The sequence below is a fragment of the Metopolophium dirhodum genome, chromosome 3, assembly GCF_019925205.1.
Source record: "Metopolophium dirhodum isolate CAU chromosome 3, ASM1992520v1, whole genome shotgun sequence".
Classification (NCBI taxonomy): domain Eukaryota; kingdom Metazoa; phylum Arthropoda; class Insecta; order Hemiptera; family Aphididae; genus Metopolophium; species Metopolophium dirhodum.
In genome coordinates, this window is record NC_083562.1 from 832,343 (window position 1) to 851,882 (window position 19,540).

Sequence of the window (19,540 nt, forward strand, 5' to 3'; positions counted from 1 at the left end):
ATTATAAACATTTTTAAAACTACTATAATTGTAGGTATCACATATTTTAGTTTATAATTATTGTAAATTCTATGAAATATTACTCATTATCTTAGTTAGGAGTATAGACATTTATGTATTAAAATAATGTCCTTAATGAAAAGCAAATATAAATAATATCGATAAACTATAGGTAGTAAAATATTTTTTTAATAATATTGCTATTAAGAAATAAGAGGATGTTAGCGAGCTATTTGTTTTTTCTTTTTACCCGGGCGCACCATAGGTAAAACGTATTCATGCAAAATCATTTTTTCAAGATTTTAAATATCTCAGAATAAAGTTCTTTATTATGAAAATAATAGAAAATTGCAATACTGATGAGTGATTTATATATCAATTTGTCTGAATATTGTCTCTAAACATTTTATATTAACTAAAATTTACAAATATTTTATTTTTATTTTTAAAGTTAAACAATAATAAAATATAAAAATATTTTGCCAAACCTTCAAAAAATAAATAAGATAAATATTTAAAGAACTTTATATTCCATGTTTGTAATGCGTGGTCTTGCACCAAGAGTAGTCAAAAATCATAAAAAAAGATTTTAAATGCCTACGGATTTCATCTGCATAATTTGCAGGCGTCCTCTTTAAACAGCTAATGAAGCACTTGTTGAGCTTTTTAAAAAATTTGTTTTTTTTAAAATAAATTTTACAACATTGTATGGGGTTTCAATCGAATAGTTTATCTGCCAGATAAAAAAAATTATATAACCAATTCATTATGATCGATAATTTGAAATAATGTCGATTTGAACAGCTTATATTCAAACTTCAAAGTACCTACCTATTACCATTGATTAATTGTTAAATTATTAATGAGATACCTCGTTTTTATACATCAATGTTAATAATTTAAGCTACATGTCTTAACAAGTAGTTATTAGAAAAGTAAAAATAATAATTGATTATAAAAACTTAATAAGACAATTATAAACAAGTTTCCAAATTATTTACACATTTCAGTTCAACTAATTTGTTACAGTGCATTTTATTTTTTTTGTATTGAAATAATAATATACATAAAACAGAATGTCTTTAAGTATACGGAATATTTTTTTTTATTTCACTGACCTACTGCTGTGAGTGTACGCTTTCTTGTTATTAATAGCATATATTATATGGAAATCTCCAATCAAAAATTTATTTTCCAATAAAGCAAATTCAATGCAGTACTACAGCCTGATAGTCATATTTTAACCTTTTGACAAACAATCACGTATAATATACCGGGGGATTCATTTAACGTGGGACACCCATTATTAAAAAACATAAATATTTTATATTTTTATATGTCACTACTAAAAATATGGTGGGTAAAAATGAGACATAAAAATATGTCATTGGTCTGAGATTTAAAATTTTTTTTTCAATATACTCTGATTATTCCAAATTTGCTTCTCAAAATGTTAATCAACTTAAAATAAATTGTGTTTATAATTTAGTATTTTTAATTACAAAATAGTTAAACAATATGATACATACTCGTAGTATTAAAACAAATATACTTTAAACTGATAACCTACTAACATACTTATACTTAAATAAATAAATACCATACAATCTTACCATGGGGTGGGTGTGGAGGTCTTTGAGGTGAATTATAATCTTGTGGCCCACTATAACCTCCATATCCTGGGTACCCATCTACATGACCTGGTCCTGGAGCAGTTGGTGCAGATGGTAAAGAGTCTTGTGAATTAGATCCTGCAGAACCTAATCGTAATTATTCACTTGAATCCCACATTTTCAACACACTTCGTGTGTTGAACAAGATCACTTACCAGGAGAAGGCACAGATGTTGCTTTAGAACTTTTTTTCTTCGAGGAAGATTCTACTTGATTGATTATAGGTACAGGATCTATGCCACCACGATCAAAGTGACATTCATATGGTAACAAATTTTTAGTGTAGTGTTTTCTTAGAGTGTAAGCCGCACTTGAAGATGCACCAATACCCAACAAACCAGCTACATCCTTCCATATTTTATTTTTTGTTACCTAATAAATTAAAGTTATATTAAGTACCTAAATGCATTAGCTAATACTACTGGATGGTTATATATAAGTAGAGCCCAGATTTATATGCACTAAAAATAAGCCAAACAAAATGTATACAGTTATGCATTAAAGTTGTTGTAACATTAGGTGACTTTTACTTCATATAATTTATATAATATTAACTTTAAAAGTATTTATCAATTACAACAAACATGACTTGATAACAATAGTCTCTTGTTACAAGCAAAGTAAAAATCAATTCACAAAATTTGACATACCTTGCATACCTCCATAAAACCCCCTCGCTCTTTAACATATATATACAATCGGAACAAATCAAGAGGGTTTTTGGAGATAGTAGGACATGTAGAGATTGGTGATCCTCTTTCTTCCATAAAATGTAGCAATTTATCCAACCAAATGCGTCGTTCTGGATTATCATCCATTTCATACAATTTACTCAAGCTGTCATGTTTCTAAAATATAGAACAGTTTCTTTAGTTTTACATAACTCTTTGCAAATTGCAAGTTAAGAAAAATATTACCTTTGGTCGATATACATGTTCATTTTGAGGAGCTATGTGGCTATTAAATACTGGGTTATGTGATGGAGGTCCTCTGGGCCAAGCAGGTGCCATTGGATCTGGATTTGAATACTCATCATGGGCAGGTGAACATGGTGGTCCCATTATACCACCCATTCCTTGTTGGTACATTATGCTACCACTCATGTTTTCTTTTCTTTTAGGTGTAGTACAATTTGAGTCATCACCAGAAGCTAAAAAAAACAAAATCAATAATTATTAGTTTTAATATAATATTATAATTATCTTAAAAAACATTTTAAAACAAAACTAATACAACAATTTACCTGCAGAGGCATTTGATAGAGTTGATTGCTGACTTGCATCATCTATAGCAGTACCATCAGGTCCTGTGGTAACGACAGAAGTTACAACACCACTAAGACTTTGCTGTTGTTGTGAAACTTCATGATCAACTGACATCATCGAAGGATTTGGTGGTGCCATTGGAGGACCAGTATTAGATTGAACTGGTGCTGGTGGACCCATACTATGAGGAGGCATTGAATTTAAATAATTTCCTGGCCCAGAATTAGGTGGGATTGGGCCTGATGTCTGATAGCCTCCAGGACCTTTGTGTTGTTGCTATAATTATAGAAACAAAATGATTTAGTTTAAAAAGGTTTTACAATAATACCATAAAAAAAACCAGTAATAACAACTAAAGCAAAACATTTTAAGCCACACATAAAGCATTAGTTTTGTGGTTGTTCGGGTGTTCACCTGTAAGTGTTGCTTGAGGTAGTGGGGATGAGGTGGTGTATGAGGCCTGGGACCAGGTGAGACAGGTGGCGGTGGTCCAGGAGAAGCGCCTTGCTGCATTGGATGCATTTGATGAGCATGTGGATGCATGTGGGGTCCTGGAGGAGGTGGGTGATGAGGATGGTGATGGTGTAATGGGGATTGTGCAGGGGGAGGGTGCTGAATTGGTGGTTGTTGGTGTTGCTGAGACTGTGATTGTGGTGATTGTTGTTGTTGCTGTTGCTGTTGTTGTTGTTGCTGTTGCTGCTGTTGCTGCTGCTGCTGCTGTGGGGAAGATGATGGGGGAGGTACTTTGGTAGGTGTAGGTGGTTGAATAGGACCACTATGGTGACTATTATTTAATGGAGGTGGTGCTTGTGGTGGACCACTACCAGGCCATCCCTGCAAAGCACATATTGTGTCACAAAAAGCATTTCATGGAATGTATAAAAAGCCGATACATTACAAAAATACAAAATATTTGTTGTAATTATACAATGTTTAGAAGTGTTTAAGTTACTCTAAACACATTGTTTAATATATTATAAATAAATTTAAACACCAAACAGGTTACCCAGTAAAATGTTAAGTATTAGTAACGACAATGACATTAAATATAATATAAGAATGCATTACACAGAACACTTCCCAATTAAAAACTTACTTGATAAGGAGGAAATTGATGAGGCGGGCCATGATGCATCGGCATACCTCTAGGAGAGTATTGTTGTGGAGGACCATTACTATTAGGTGGTGGATACCCTTGATAAGGTAAACCAGGAGGTCTAGCACCATAATTACCTGTATAATCAACATAAATCACATTAAATACCATATAAAATTTATATACAAAGTATTTATCACTGTTGGTAATATTTTACCAGGCGGTTGTTGAGGATATGATCCCATAGGCGGAGCTGGTTGTTGTGCAGGATAACCACTATGTGAAGATACAGGTGGAGGGGGGCCATAAGGATTAGGTCCAGGCATTTTATACGGATTTCCTGGTGCTCCAGATGAAGGACCTGTCATATGAGGCATTCCACCTGGTGGTTGTGGGGATGGTTGTTGTTGATATCCTTGTTGTGGCCCCATAGGCGAATGACTCATTCTATTATTTTGAGTAGCTTGCCCTTGGTCAGGCTGCTGTTGGCTGCTTGGTGGCCTAGGCGGCATTGGAATGTTCTGTTGCTGTTGCTGTTGTTGTTGCTGTTGCTGTTGCTGTTGTTGTTGTTGTTGTTGAGGCGGTCCACCACCTGGTGGTGCTGTGACAGCAGGCGACATGGAACGCGAACCAGTAGATCCTGTTGGAGACGGTGATGGCCGCAAAGGAGTGCCACCATTGCCAGTACCAGCACCACAATTGCTGTCATTACTATTTTGACTTGTCAAATCCTGCATAAAAAAATACCGTAGGTGTTATTGACGCGGAAGTATATAAATACAAATAGAATCAACAGGTCGGACTTGGACTGTAAAAAGATGCAAAAGGATCATACGGTTAGAAGGGTGAAGAGGAAAGAGGGGTAGGGGGTCAATAAAACATGTGGAGGTTTCGGGGAAGACCTACCGTCTGGTCGGGGTAAAGTACGAACGAAAGAGACGGAACGAGGAAGACAGAGAAAGAGAAAACATGGTATGTACTATATACACATAAAAGGTATTCCTTCTATATTGCGGTAATTGGAAAAAGAGATGATTGAGCGGAGGGCTGGGGGCACGTGGAAGAGCGCGGGGACAACAAAGTTGTGCACGACGAGACGCGGAGGGTTAGGACCTTTCCGATGACTGGTGGTGGAGAGAAGGGTAAGAGAGAATGACTGAGAACAAGGACCGCGGCAAAAGGGTGGAGGTAACACGCTATTCTCCGACACATATATTTACGCACACACACACAAACACACACATATATACATATATATATATATATATTATATGTATGTATACAAAGAGTGTACACAAACGGATGATAAGGACACCGGTAAGAGACGGAACAGGGGATTGGTAGAGGGGAAGAGGCACGTGTGATGCCATTCATAACATGGACAGACCACACCAGTTATTTCACCATCATTGCCAGTTTTCAATATAAATCAAATAGGTTGTACGTTGTTACATCTTCGCAATGTGTAAACGGTTGTGGCTTCCTTTTTTTTCAATGGAATGGGGTCAAAAACCGACCATGACCTTTTGGGACTTATCAATCACTGTGCATTTTTAGCAATGAAAACAACGGAAAGGGAAAGTACCTAACAAACGTATTGTCAACAACGATCGTTTAAATCCTAATAAATCGAGTGGCATTATTTAAAATATCATAATACAATAATCAGAGAAAGAAACAAACGTACGAGTAAGTACGCCTTATGTTTTAAATATACACGTCCCACCAAATAATAAAAATGTCAAAATCTTCCCATAGCCATGCGAAAAATAAAAATACCTACAAAATGATAGAACTTGAGTCTGATAAAAAAAAACAAAGGTGTCGCTCCGCTGAATAAGTTTCAAATGTAGCTCATCATTAAGTAGATCGCTGTAACGTGTGTGTCAAAGTTTAATTCAATGATAATTCATTGAATACGAAAAATTAATCTTAGCGGAAATGGTGTGACAGTCTCTTTTATTTCTAAGGATATTTTTCATTTATTAATATTACTATAATATGTAATTTTTATTTTTTAAGTTAACGGTATATATTTTGAACTAAATTTTTCAAAAAACAGCATAACAGCATGATGTAACACAATAATAATTATAATTTTTTATCATGTATTATTGTTATTAACTTAAATGTCAATAACGACGTATATCTAAGAACGGTGTAAATAAGATCGAAGTATAGCTTAAAATTATTCAAATACGTATGGTCTATTATACTATATCTAATGCAGAAAAGTTTAAATTATACAATATAATTATAACTAAACTCATAATTTTTTGTTTAAATATCTAGATTATACCACCTACAGTAACAGATTGTTTAATTCTTATAAATAGAAAAAAATATATATATCTCCATTCATCAAAATTAACTTCAAATGTTATATAAAAATTCTGTATATATAATTTTGATATTTTTTTTATCGATCTAAGAACTTATGAAGAACTTTATATTAAATTTCCAAGGTTTTTAACCAAGTAAAAAATTATGAATATAAATCTAGTCTTCACAATTTCAAATGTCAATAAATAGCTCAACAATATTTAGAAAACTATATCATGTGTTTAATAATTGCAACAAAATAAAATCTATTTGATCAAAAATTTACTTTGTGTAAATTTCCCCGTTTTTATAATTTATTTTAGGGTTACCTGATGTTTTAAAAATTAGGAATTGAGATTTTCCTTTTTTTATCTCTAAAACCACTAACTAGATTACTTTTTCTATCAGCCACCGCCCTCAAAGATGGAAATTGAAGCGTATTGAAGCAAACGTGATAACACAAAAATAATTTTAAAAACACATTATTGTCAGACAGATGGGTACACACTCAAAATCTAAGATTAGATCTTCTAGTTTTGTATCGTACAATATTTAAAATAATATATAAATACAAGATATAATACCTATGCTAGTAGCTAGATTTATACGAGATTTAAGATAGAATAATTTGAATACAGTACCTAAACACAAAATAGCATTAAATATTATAAAAATGTATCAACATTTTTTTTTTGTACTTCCGGGTTATCTTGACTTCTTTAGGTGTCCGAAGACCGAAATATTTCCAAGATTACCTATTATGATCCTCCAGGTTATCTCTACCTCCGCAATTTATACAAAGTATATATTCGTAATGTATTGTTGACATTTAATTATATATGTACAATATAAATATATTATAGCAGTTTATTCGATTACTAATAACTGAATAATAAGTAACAACTAATAAAGAATAATTAATAATACTAAAAACTACAATGAAAAACAATTTACAGATGTAAGCATACTTCATGAATCGATATTAAACTCTATAGGTACTGTTTTCTGATATGTTAAATGCAATGTTTCATTAAGTAGTTATAACATATTTGCCAACTAAGTGATTTTTGATAGAACATTTCTCGTGGGTGATGATGATAATGAAGCTCAAGTAGTTGCATCAAGTCTTAAATCAAGTAGGTAAGGTGCGAGTAGTCACGATGAAAAAATCGATTATAACCTTTTGCTATACCTACTTTAATCGCAATGGTTAGGTTAGCGGTTAGCATGATAGTGTACTATGCTGCGGGGCAATAAAAAAATTACAGACCAATTTAAATTTAATCATTGATTTTTAGGAAAAATAATAAATTAAACTAATTACTGACACTAAAATGTAAAAATATAAAAATTATCAATAATTTTATTATTGAAAGTATACAAATTATTAAAAACTACAATAATTTGTTGATTTCCTATAAAAAGGAAAAGCGTTTGCGAAGTATAATAGATAAGTACAACAAAGTAGATTGCCACGAAGTCGATGGCATTGTTGTATTGATATATATTGTGTCTCTTTATTGATCCCAACGCGGGCGGTAAAAGCATGAGCGCAAAATGAAGGCCGCAGCCGGTTTAGTTTACGCGGAGACTTTTTTATTTTTAAGTCCAATATTACTTTTAAATAAAACTTTTAAATTTTAGAATTAATATAATACCTAAATAACTAAATATAATAGGTATTACATTACGTTTTATATATTATGTACGAACTACGAAACGTGAAATAAATAAACTAAAATTGTATAAAAGCAAAACAATGCACTATATAAAATAAATATTAGACTCAATCAAAAAAAAAAAAAAAAACTGACAAGTTGCACTACAGTGAGTGAACATTTATTTGAAATCTATATCGTTGCGATTATAATTTTAATGATGTAATACGTGTCTTGTCGGTGAACGGGTGGTGGTAGTTGTTCCAGTCTACACAATAACATCGTATTTGTTTTTTTAATTAGAAATGTATAAAATATTATATTTGAACAATGTATTACTAATAATAATCGTATGAAATGATTTAGCAAGTACTCAGTAAAATAATTAATTGAAATATGTTTTGCAAACGGTTAAAATTACAGAATAATTGTGGAAACAAATTTTATTTCAGTTGCAATCCTAAGTAAATCCACCCGTTAAAATGGCATAATTGATCTAGAGTTAATGAGAAACGTTAACAATTGGGCCATATAATACAAGTCGTCGGTAGAAATTCAAAAATATAGGTACACGTGCATAAACTAAGAGTATCCCATTCGTACACATACAGCATACTGCTGATGATACGTTATTTTTATTGGGCAAAAAAAAACGAATAGTATATAAATAATAAAAAAAAAAACGCGGAGGCGATGCATCATTAGTACACGAATCATTAACAGTAAAGACATTTGGAAAAAAGTATCATAGAATACTCTAGGTAATATAGAACTATAGCAGTAGTAAATAGTAATGGTAGTAAGTAACGGCAGTAATAATGTTAAATGGCTCTTTTGCTAATGTAATACTATCGACACGGGGTCGCGAACAACGTAGGCGGGGAATGGGTGAAGAGGGAAAACGATAAAAAGGGTTAGGAGATGACCTCACCCTTAAAATACAACAGTACAGATAGAGGACGACGACGGTGTCGTCGACAAAGGCACTGGGCGAGGCGAAGGGTATGCGATACTAACACGACGGAGCGGAGGGGCAACCTGTCGGATGAAAGGCTGGGAAAATGATTACGCGCGTATATACGCCGCCGCCGCCGCCACAGTGCCGTAGAGAACCTATCCATCCAACCGTCATAATAACTTTGTATATTATTTTCGACTCTCCGACGGCCTCGAGCGGAAGAAAGAAAGACGGAAAATGATAATGAAATAAAAAAATAAAACATGACAACGGTCAACGAAGACGACGACGGATGAGTGAGTCAGCTTTAGAGGGGGAAAATAATTCGGAGAGGGGAGACCCGCATTCAAGTACACATATTAAGCGGCGCGCACGTTGGAAAAAAACCAACAAAGATAAGCACGCACACACAAACAATATTCCGGTTATCATGCGGCGGCCGGTTCGGCTCTACCGATCCCCCGAAATTACGACGTCGGCAACGGTTACACACAAGCTCGCGACTCGCGCAGTGTTGCCAACCGGCGAGCGGTCAAAAAGGAAAACCGCCGCGGGTATACGGCAACGCAATCATTGCACGCAGACCGTACCGACAAGACCGAGGGGACGACGTCGGGCGCGGAAAATCGAAATTTTAGTTCCGACCATGTAGCAGCGTCTACGGACACAAGTCGAAGCCAGACTAACCGAACAAAGTTCCCTCCATACATATTATATTGTGCGTCAACAGACATGCACGTCGTCGTCATTATTATTATAAGTTATAACTATTGTTATATAATGTAGGTATATACATTTTATCATATTTATAACGATAGCCGCGACAGTGTAATCTCCTATTCGCCGCCCGTCGCACAGGCCTACACCGTCAATCGACGACGACGGCGGCGGCGGCGATGACGACGACTACTACCAATCATACTACTACTACGAATACTACTACTACTACTACTACTACTATTACTACTACTACTACCACCACCACCATAATCCCCACCATCCCCACTACTACGACGACGCCGAGGCCCGAGAGCGGGAGCGCGCGCGCAAAACGCGGTGAGCCCGTAGCCCGAATAGAACATCGGCGGCGGCCGTAATAAACAACGTACGGATAACGCCCGCTCGGTGCTATTACGGCGGTCGGTGGATACCCGATTTGGGGAAGTGGGGTGGCGGTAGGAGACCGACGGAGGGGCCTGCTCGCCGCATGGCGTTGGCGGGAAGTGACGGGGTCGGCGGGCCGGAGAGGGCGAGAGCGCGCGCTGACTGGAACTCGAGTCGAGTGTGCTGCTAGCAGCAACGTTCGTGCTCGGGTACGACGTGGCGGGGCATTGGGGTAACGGCGCAAATAATGGATGCTCGGGACGCCGAGCCGACCGCCGACCGAGCTCAGGCCGCTGGTAACGTGTATTTAATACGTGATACACACACGCCATACACTAAAAACAACGATACGCATTCTTTGCACATGATATAATAATAATATATTGCTTGGTGTGTGTGGTTATTCGTTGTTGTCGTCGTCGTCGTAGACTGCGGCGACAACGACGACGGCGTGCGCGCCCAACCCGACTACAACGACGATCCCGGGTTATGGCCTGCTTGCTGCTATATTATACACGCACAACATACAAGAGAACGTGTGTGCATTCGTCGCGCCAACAATAATTATTATTATTTATTTGTATATATAATAAAAGAAAAAAAAATGTTTTATTTCGTACCGCCGAACCAACGGTAGAAACCGGATTGCTGCCGATCATGAATGTGCATCGTGCGTATGCGGTACACGCCACTTAGACATAACTGTTTACGCCCCCCAACCCCGAGAAGAGCAAGCGTAAAAAAATGCGCCTTTTTCGTGTATGCCCGGGCGACCTACTCATAATTATTTTCCGTCCGTTTATCTGCTGTGGTCGCTGCTGCACCGGCTATCGTTTTTCGCCTATTATTCCTCTCTTATACCCTTATCAACTGTCAACACAGCGGCGGCTGAGCACAAAAAAAAAAGTTCCAGACATGCGTTTAATGAATAAATGTTATTTTGTACACGATAAAACGCCGAAAATCGTTAGACTTCACGTCTACATTTTTACAGTGAACGGAACGGCATCGAACATACACCGTATTCTGTTTAAAAGAACATTTTTAAATTATTTTCAGTAATTTTCCGTCAAATTGGGATGCTTATTGCTTCTATGATTCCACATGGTCACATTGCTTATTACTCAATAACAACAAAAATTAATTAAACGTAAAAAAAAACTGTCGGCGTTTCGCTAATATTGCCATTACTACAGGATCATTTATTTTGTAGTTTGGTGTCCTTCAATAGGTATTTAGAAAGCCGGGTTGAAACAAACGCATTTATATGAAAATAATTCATAAACCTGTATATAAAAATTATAGTATATTGAGTATAAAATAAAAATTTAATACTGTATCTAAAAGGGGTTTATTACAGTTTGATTAAAATTAAATGCAACGGTCAAATAATTTCGGCATTTTCTACCAGACCAAATAGGAACCAGTTAATTTATTCTACACTTTACATCCTAAAATGCAAGAATAATTTAAAGGAGAAAAATCTACAAAACCTGTCGTACTGCACATAATGTAGTGTTCCCAAACCAGTTGCTATCGCATTTTTAAAGGCCACGACCTATATACTTGGTTCAATGTACTGTTTGTCCAGAAAAGTTAGATAAATATCATCCATTATCCATGGCTATAGTTTGATAAACTTTAGTGGTTTTTAGAACAATTTTAATTTTTAAAATTTATACGTAAAAAGTATAATTAAATAATAATCAGAATATTTGTAAATATAATATAAATTTAATGTTTAGTTCTGTATAATAACCAATGGAAGAAATTATTAACTATAACCAGCAAATACAACATGGAAAAATACAAATACAGTTTCATGCTCATAGTTTCCGACATTGTTACTGATCTCCTCTCATAAGCTGTAACGCGTAATCGAATGTCATAAACATAATATATATTATAGGAAACACATAACGTGTCCAACAAATATATCTTATAGGTCTGGCGCGGCTTTAAGTTAATGTTTAGTTCTGAATATTTATTTTTAATTTTATTTTAGCCGATGAAGCAGTGACTAATAATACATTTTTTCAATTATAACTAACTTATACAATTCCAAAAGGCGATATCCAAAAACAAACATGTTTAATGTCCATAGAACATCGTACAATACATTTCAAACACAAAAAAACCAATTATAATCTGTTTAACTAAGTTAGTCAACCGTTGTTTTCGTGGTAATTCACGTGATTTTTCAGTATCATAAAAAGAAAATGAACCACCCAATCAACAATTTGAAAGTAGGTAATACAATTTCGACGTATTAAAACAAAAGAAAGTACATTCCAAGAAAAGAATATCTTAGGCTGCATCATTAAGATATATCTAGAAAAATTGTGTTATAATAAACCAAACTTGAAACGTTTTACTTTGTATGCATATTATTATCACAGTCGTTTTATGAACAAACCGGTTGCCATTTAAATTTGTTTGAAAAAACGATTTTGAATACACGGACACTATAGGATAAAAAAAAAAAGGTCTTATATACATTTAGTCAATATTCTGCTGACATGACTTGATAGTGCATCTATTTAAGTTTTTTACGTATGTGATTTTAGACAATGACATTCCAATAATAAAAATAAAACTTAATAATTTTAGTTGTAAGTGTTAAATTTTAATTTTGTTAATTGACTTTTTAATAATCTAATCACGATCGGAAAATTACATTTTGTAACTCCGCGTTAGCACATCGAGCCACGTAAAAGATGTTATTATTGTTCCCGCTGCAGAAAAGCGTCCCAGGCCATATTTCACCATTACGCACACACGCACACACACACTCCATTTGAACCTGACCAGTAGTGTTACCGTTTTGTTTTTCATAACACAGGTGTTGTTAGAAAATAGAAACGAAAAAACGGTTGTTAATTTCCAATAAAATATCAATTAACTCACCGGATGAACCTGCGGCGGTGACTGGTGAGGTGGCTGCTGCTGAGGCTGTGGCGGCGGCGTCGGCGACGAGTGTTGCTGGGCATTTTGACCCTGCGGCACGGGTGGCAAAGCGGGTGGGCTCGCCGACGCCGGCGACGACGTCGTCTGTCCCAGAACGGCGTGAGGTTGTTGGGGCGGTTGTGGAGGAAGTTGGGGCTGCTGCTGCGGTTGTTGCTGCTGCTGCGGTTGCTGTTGCTGCTGCTGGCGATCAACCGGCGGCTGCTGGTTCGGGTAGCTGCCATAAGGTACCTGCAGAAAAAAACGGTGTCCGCGGTTAACACACAATTTATACCCGGCCATACTTGTGCACTGTGCGCATACTATTAAGATAGTACACAACAGTAGTAACAGTAGAAGTAGTGGTAGTAGTAGTAATCATAGTAGATCGAGTAGTAAAACGACGGTAATGAATAGTAGTAATTGTATGGTATATATTATAGTAAACACTAAACACCGTGATCACGTCCGAGTACAGACTAATAATAGTAATAGTGATGATGATGATAATAATAATAATAACGAACACTGGTCGTCGCGGGTCGTGTATGTGTATTGAAAGTAAGAGTATACGATCCCGAGGGTTTTGGGGTTTTGCCGTTTATTGTGGTATATCATTTCGGGGCCGACGGGAAAACATTTCACGGAAGTCAAGGTCGTGATGGGTGGCGGCGGGTACTGACTATGCGGCGAGGAGAGGATCAGCTGTGTGAGTGATAATGCCACACCGCCCGCCCGTCGACGTGTACGACCATTACCATTCTATTTGAAGTCGACTGGGCGACGAAAAAACTATAACGCACAGGTCAATGACGTTTACTCGTAAAGAGCGGTTTTTATTTATATTTTATAAATAACCCGGAAATACTATAAATCTCTGCTGTTGTATTATTATTGTTGTTATTATTATTATTATTATTATTATTATTATTACTATTATCATTATTATTGTCTGGATGATCGGCGTAACGTGTCTCTCAGTTGATTTGGCCCATTCCCAGAATAAGTCTTGAATCGGAGTGATATATTTTATCACACCCGTAAATAAAAACAACTATAATATGGATCTAGGTCAATCCCTCCCTCCCGGCGACGGTGTTGGTGTTGTTTACAGTTTACACGTTTAATCGTAACGACGATAATTACCTGTTGATGTGGCGGCGGCTGCTGCGATTGCTGCTGCTGAGACGGTGGCCCCGGCGGATACTGATGATGTAGAGGCGGTACCCGATGGTGCTGCTGGTATCCGGTGGGCGAAGACGGTGGTGGTGGATAATGAGTCTGGTGGCCAGGCGATGGTGGAGGGGTAGGTCCTCTGGGATTCGCCTGCAGAGCAAAAACAAAACTTTTAGACGTACTGCGTAAAAGATCGACGAATCGGGAGGAAAAAATCGACCTTGAAGGTATACGGGGTCAACAGCCGACAATGAACACAAAGAGAGTGAGAGAGAATGACCGATACAGGGTGAGATGTGAGAGGGATGTGGAAAAAGTAAACAGGGGCAAAAAGGATTTATGTGCAGGTAGGCACACACAGCAGACTATATATTGTATGTATATTTTATATATATATACTACTACAATTACTATTACTATACACAATAAATGTGGCAACGGTGATGCCGAAGCGGAGGGTAGTGTTAAAAAGTTTTGCACAATGCATGTTTGTGTGGTTGGCGCGAAACCTGTTATAGACGGGGTAGTGGTGGTAACGGAGACGACGTTTGGAATCGTGAAAGAATGTGTATAGAATGGGTGGGAGAACCGGGACAGGGGGGTCGCCGAGCGACGCAATAGTGGCGGGTATCACATCGATCGTGGTGGTTGGGAACATTTAAGGGTTGTAAAATTACGAAGCCGCAAAACTGTGGATTCTGTCCGTGATAATGACGTTCCTTTCATTCATGAATCACGAGCACGTCGTCGCGCTAGACGATGCGGAAAAGGTGACCCTAATGGTTCCAATGTGAAATAATTAATGACCCATTATCGTGACTGTATGTGCATTTGTCCGCGTGTGCGCGAGTATACGCACGCGCACGCACATACCTAACTCAATTATGGGTACAGACCACGTGGTGTATACGACGACTATAAATCCAAAAACAGCCGTGTCGAACAATAAAAATAAAAACAACAGTTTTTCATCAAAATAATTATATTATCTCTAGTTCACTGGGTACTTGGTTGAATCGACGTCACTAGTACGGTGTCTTAACAAGATATACAACCAACGTGAAAATCGTTACAGAAATGTTTACTTATAAGTTATAACTTAATTAATGTGTGTTATTACTTATTACTTATTTTGTTTTAATGTTACACAGCACAAAACAAGAAAACATAATAAAGAATCATACATTTTAACTCTAAGTTCTAGATCATATTTTATAAAACACTTTTGTTAGTTTTTTCAATTTATACCTAACCTATATTTTGAAAAGTATTCTACATTTAATCAAATTACTACTGAAACTTTCATGTTCGAATACAAATGAAGAATAAAATATAAATTGAAAATTTGATCATGTTCTTTGGTATAATATAACTGCATAATATCTAATAAATTATAATTTATAATTGTAATTGAAAAGAATTTTACTCACTTCAGCCACTTTATTATTATATACTTTATATGCAGGTTTTATTTGCATCAATGTGCCTGCCTTTTTAATATTAACTCCGTAAAGAGAAAAAAATAGGAAAGTAATGGGTGAGTGTTTAAAGTTAATTATATGGTTAGGTAAACCATATCAATCCTATAGAATCGAGCACAAAAAAAATGTAAACGTCAAATTCTCAATAATCTAAACTCTGATGCACAACTTAAAAGCCAACAATTGAGATGATATGAATTAAAAACGATAATAACAATGCAGTAAAACAAACAATCGACATAATATTATTTATCTACTAGGTAAACAGAGTTCGAATGTACATTGTACAACGAATCGAAAGAGAATAGATTTCGCGCGTCGTTTGTGGACCTTAAACCGACACTCACACATAATATAATAAAATATAATAGTCTTCGGTTTTATAACATCCACACTCGGGTAATAGACAATTAATCACATTACGATAACTGACTATTAACACGGGTGCGGTGTACAAAAGCAAATACAAACACGCGTTATCGTATTGTTTTCCCTGGGAACTCAGTTCCTAACCAAAGCCCGCGTGTACTCGTGTATACGCGGGCTTAGGTTAGGAACTGATACACGAGTACACAACAACTAACACAATTCTAACTTCACCATCGTAAATTTTTGAAAAACACACAATGATTTTCCCGTGCAATACATAATAATATAATAAGCGTGAGCACAGAGTAGTCGAGACTTGGAAAAGGATGTCAACTACTCTGTGAACATTTTTGTAAGTCTATACAAATAGGTAATAGATGTAAAGGTTTTTCATCAAATTCAATAATACTGCATACGTAGCCATACGGTGAAGTATATTTTCAACTATCTGATTATTATAGTAACGGGTTATCCATACAGTTTACACGGAATACGGTGACAGTGTAATAGAAGGTAAGAACCTTTAGATTTTTAATATGTAAAACAATAACATAGTTACGTATATTATACAACATTATACCAGCTATAAATTATAATATTTTTTACTAATTATTAATTCCATGGTCACTTTACATGGTGTATAATATTATGACTACTATTCTTATAATATAGGACTACTTATAAATTATACATTGTATTATATTGTAAATTTGTAAATAGATTTAAAAAAATGTTTAATTAGTTAGTGATTAAAAAAAAATTGTTACCACCTGCCGGTTAGAAGTTAGGACCGAAGTTAATTTGAATGCTTATACAATTTATGTCTATCCATCAATAAACGCACGTTTATGCACGCACACCACAGACATATTGTTATGTACAAGACAGGAAAAGAGTAGGCGTCAAAGCGACTACGGCACTACACGGGCAGTGACGAAGACGACGGCGCGATTTTATGGACGAGGCACTACGCGTGGATACGACGGACGACGACAACGATTTGTCGTCGTATAATGCCGATACATCACGCACGGACGATTCCCGGCCGCGGATAGTTTTACAAACAACAAACAAACGATCGCGATACATACCGATACCGTACACACGTATATCCTATATTATTATAAACGTGATGTACGTAAACACAAACGATTTACGATGTCGTCGGTGTTACGGTGGTACGGCGGTGGCGGTGGCGGCGGGGCAGGAGGCGCTGCCCGTCCTTTTGCATCCGTTTTTACGACAGTCGCGCGACGCGGCGTTATATACTTCTCCAACAGTTGTACACACACATACACGTTTAAACACACCGCTTAGTATCATTATTACTATTATTATAATATACGTGTATCAATTATGTCTAAAAATAAATTAAAACGTGGGCCCAAAATATTCCGTGTGACGTGTGTTTTTATCTAAATGTATTTACACTCGCCAGCGCGATCGCGCACGCGTGTGTGTGTGTGTGTATGTGTGTGTTTGTGTGCGCGGTGTGTTGTTGGGTAAGGGCATGGGCGCGTACATAATGCGTGTGCGGTATACAATAAACAAACCCATTCTCTCCTCACCGCACTCTCTCACACCGTCGTGTCGTACACACACGTGTGTATATATGTTATATATATATATATATATACTTATATACATAAATACTCATTCACTCGTTCTTTGTATGTATATATGTATATTATAATCTGGGTTAATAAACTAGGCTTGCGGTACACGCGGAGAATCAGAAATGATAGATGTGCATTTCCGCAATCGCTGTCACCGATAAAGGCCGCAGGGGACTTCCACTACTACTACTACTACTACTACTTGCAAACAGTCAATGACCTATATAAAATACGTACGATATGTACCAATAATGCGTGTACTGTAAGGAGAATATTGTAATAAGGCACCGGTCACGCGACGGATATAACAGCGTTAATTGTAATTAAATAATGATTTGGTCATCTGCTCTTTATCGGTTGACTATGTATATTTTACTACTGCGGACCAGTACGGACGTGGTATATTTGTTACACTCAAATTCAGTTACGATTGTTTGGTTTTTAAGTAATATTGTTTACGTTTTAGTTAAATCTTGTTGCGGACCATAAGGAAAATAATAACGTCGTGAAGAATTAACCACTATACTTTGTTCAGTTCATAAACAAAAAAAATAAGCAAATTCGAATGCTCTGTTATAACACGACTGACTACGATGGAAAAAATATCCGACGGCTTACTGAGGCTCAAGACTATCCACACAGCGAATTCCTTATAACAACCGTTCACATAGTAACATTGTTTTCATGTATGGTCATATAATCTACATCAGCAACTACATACACTTAGTATTTAAATAATATACAGGGTTCACAACAACCTATTCACTAACAAAACAAATTCTAACCTTTTTAGCTCTACAATTTAAAAAAAAAAGCTCCGAAGGTCTATTTCCACAGCTAACCACTGCCTTCACCACAAACGACGACAGAAATTGTGCGGTTTCTACGACGAGTCATACTGCTGAGTAATATTTTGTAAAACCCATGAAGTCGTTAACGAGAACGTGGCAATTGTTTTAAAATTATTGTCATTATCAATAACGAGGAATATTATTATACAAACCGTGGCTTAGAGGCTAGAGCCTTAGACTAATCACCTTCACTGATGACATCACTATCACGATGTTATAATGACGTATATATCGCACTGAACATACTATATACCTACATAGATAATATAAGTTGTAGATAACATGCCAATAACCTATCAATATACAATGTTATTCAAGGTCCGCCGATACCGGCCGACCAACTGCTTATGACGACACATCGATGATAATTATTACGGTTACCCAGAACGGATCATGGATCCCCAATGAAAAATTAAACGTCACACTAATTAAGTGACGTTTAAAAGAAAATTATCTTATAATATATGTTATATAATAACTGTTAGACTGAGGACAGGTACCTACCTAGAAGGTAAGAATACAATAATGTTATATAAATCGAAAACTGCCGTTTATAAAATATACCCAGCATCGTCAATAGTATTCATTATTATTATTTATTACAACTATTATTATCAACTTCACACGACACGAGACCATTACATCAAACTATACATTATTATTATTTGTTGTAAATTGTAACCCTCGAATACTTGAATTATTTAAGCACATTATAATATATTGTTATCTCTATAAACTAAAACCAAAACACAACAATAGCGTCAAAAATATAATTTCTTAATACCTATTACGTTATTATGATTTCTTGTATGATAATTTTGAATAAATAATAGAAAAGTTAATGATTAAAATACATTTTGGTACTGTACAGCATAAAATCAAGAAACTTAACTACCAAACAAATATAATTTAAAATACACAATTTGAAATCAGTTTCAATAAGTGGCCATAATTTAAAAAAAAATAAAACGTAGAGTACCCTGCACAAGAATTAATTAAAATAGTTCCTAATTATATATAAAAAATTA

General features: G+C 35.7%; 1 protein-coding gene across 4 annotated transcripts in view; it reads right to left on the reverse strand.

Moving 5' to 3' along the window:
* Window positions 1-19,540, reverse strand: part of LOC132940957 (trithorax group protein osa-like) — a 35,540-nt gene that overhangs the window by 7,243 nt on the left and 8,757 nt on the right. The window contains exons 2-11 of one of the 4 annotated variants that reach the window (XM_061008771.1): window positions 14,166-14,345; window positions 12,984-13,271; window positions 4,252-4,765; window positions 4,035-4,171; window positions 3,353-3,772; window positions 2,917-3,214; window positions 2,591-2,823; window positions 2,324-2,521; window positions 1,829-2,045; window positions 1,614-1,760 (exon numbers count right to left, since the gene is read on the reverse strand). In XM_061008771.1, coding sequence (XP_060864754.1) covers window positions 1,614-1,760; window positions 1,829-2,045; window positions 2,324-2,521; window positions 2,591-2,823; window positions 2,917-3,214; window positions 3,353-3,772; window positions 4,035-4,171; window positions 4,252-4,765; window positions 12,984-13,271; window positions 14,166-14,345 — 2,632 coding nt within the window. The remainder of the gene's footprint in view (window positions 1-1,613; window positions 1,761-1,828; window positions 2,046-2,323; window positions 2,522-2,590; window positions 2,824-2,916; window positions 3,215-3,352; window positions 3,773-4,034; window positions 4,172-4,251; window positions 4,766-12,983; window positions 13,272-14,165; window positions 14,346-19,540) is intronic. The other 3 variants (XM_061008772.1, XM_061008773.1, XM_061008774.1) reach the window with 3 other exon arrangements.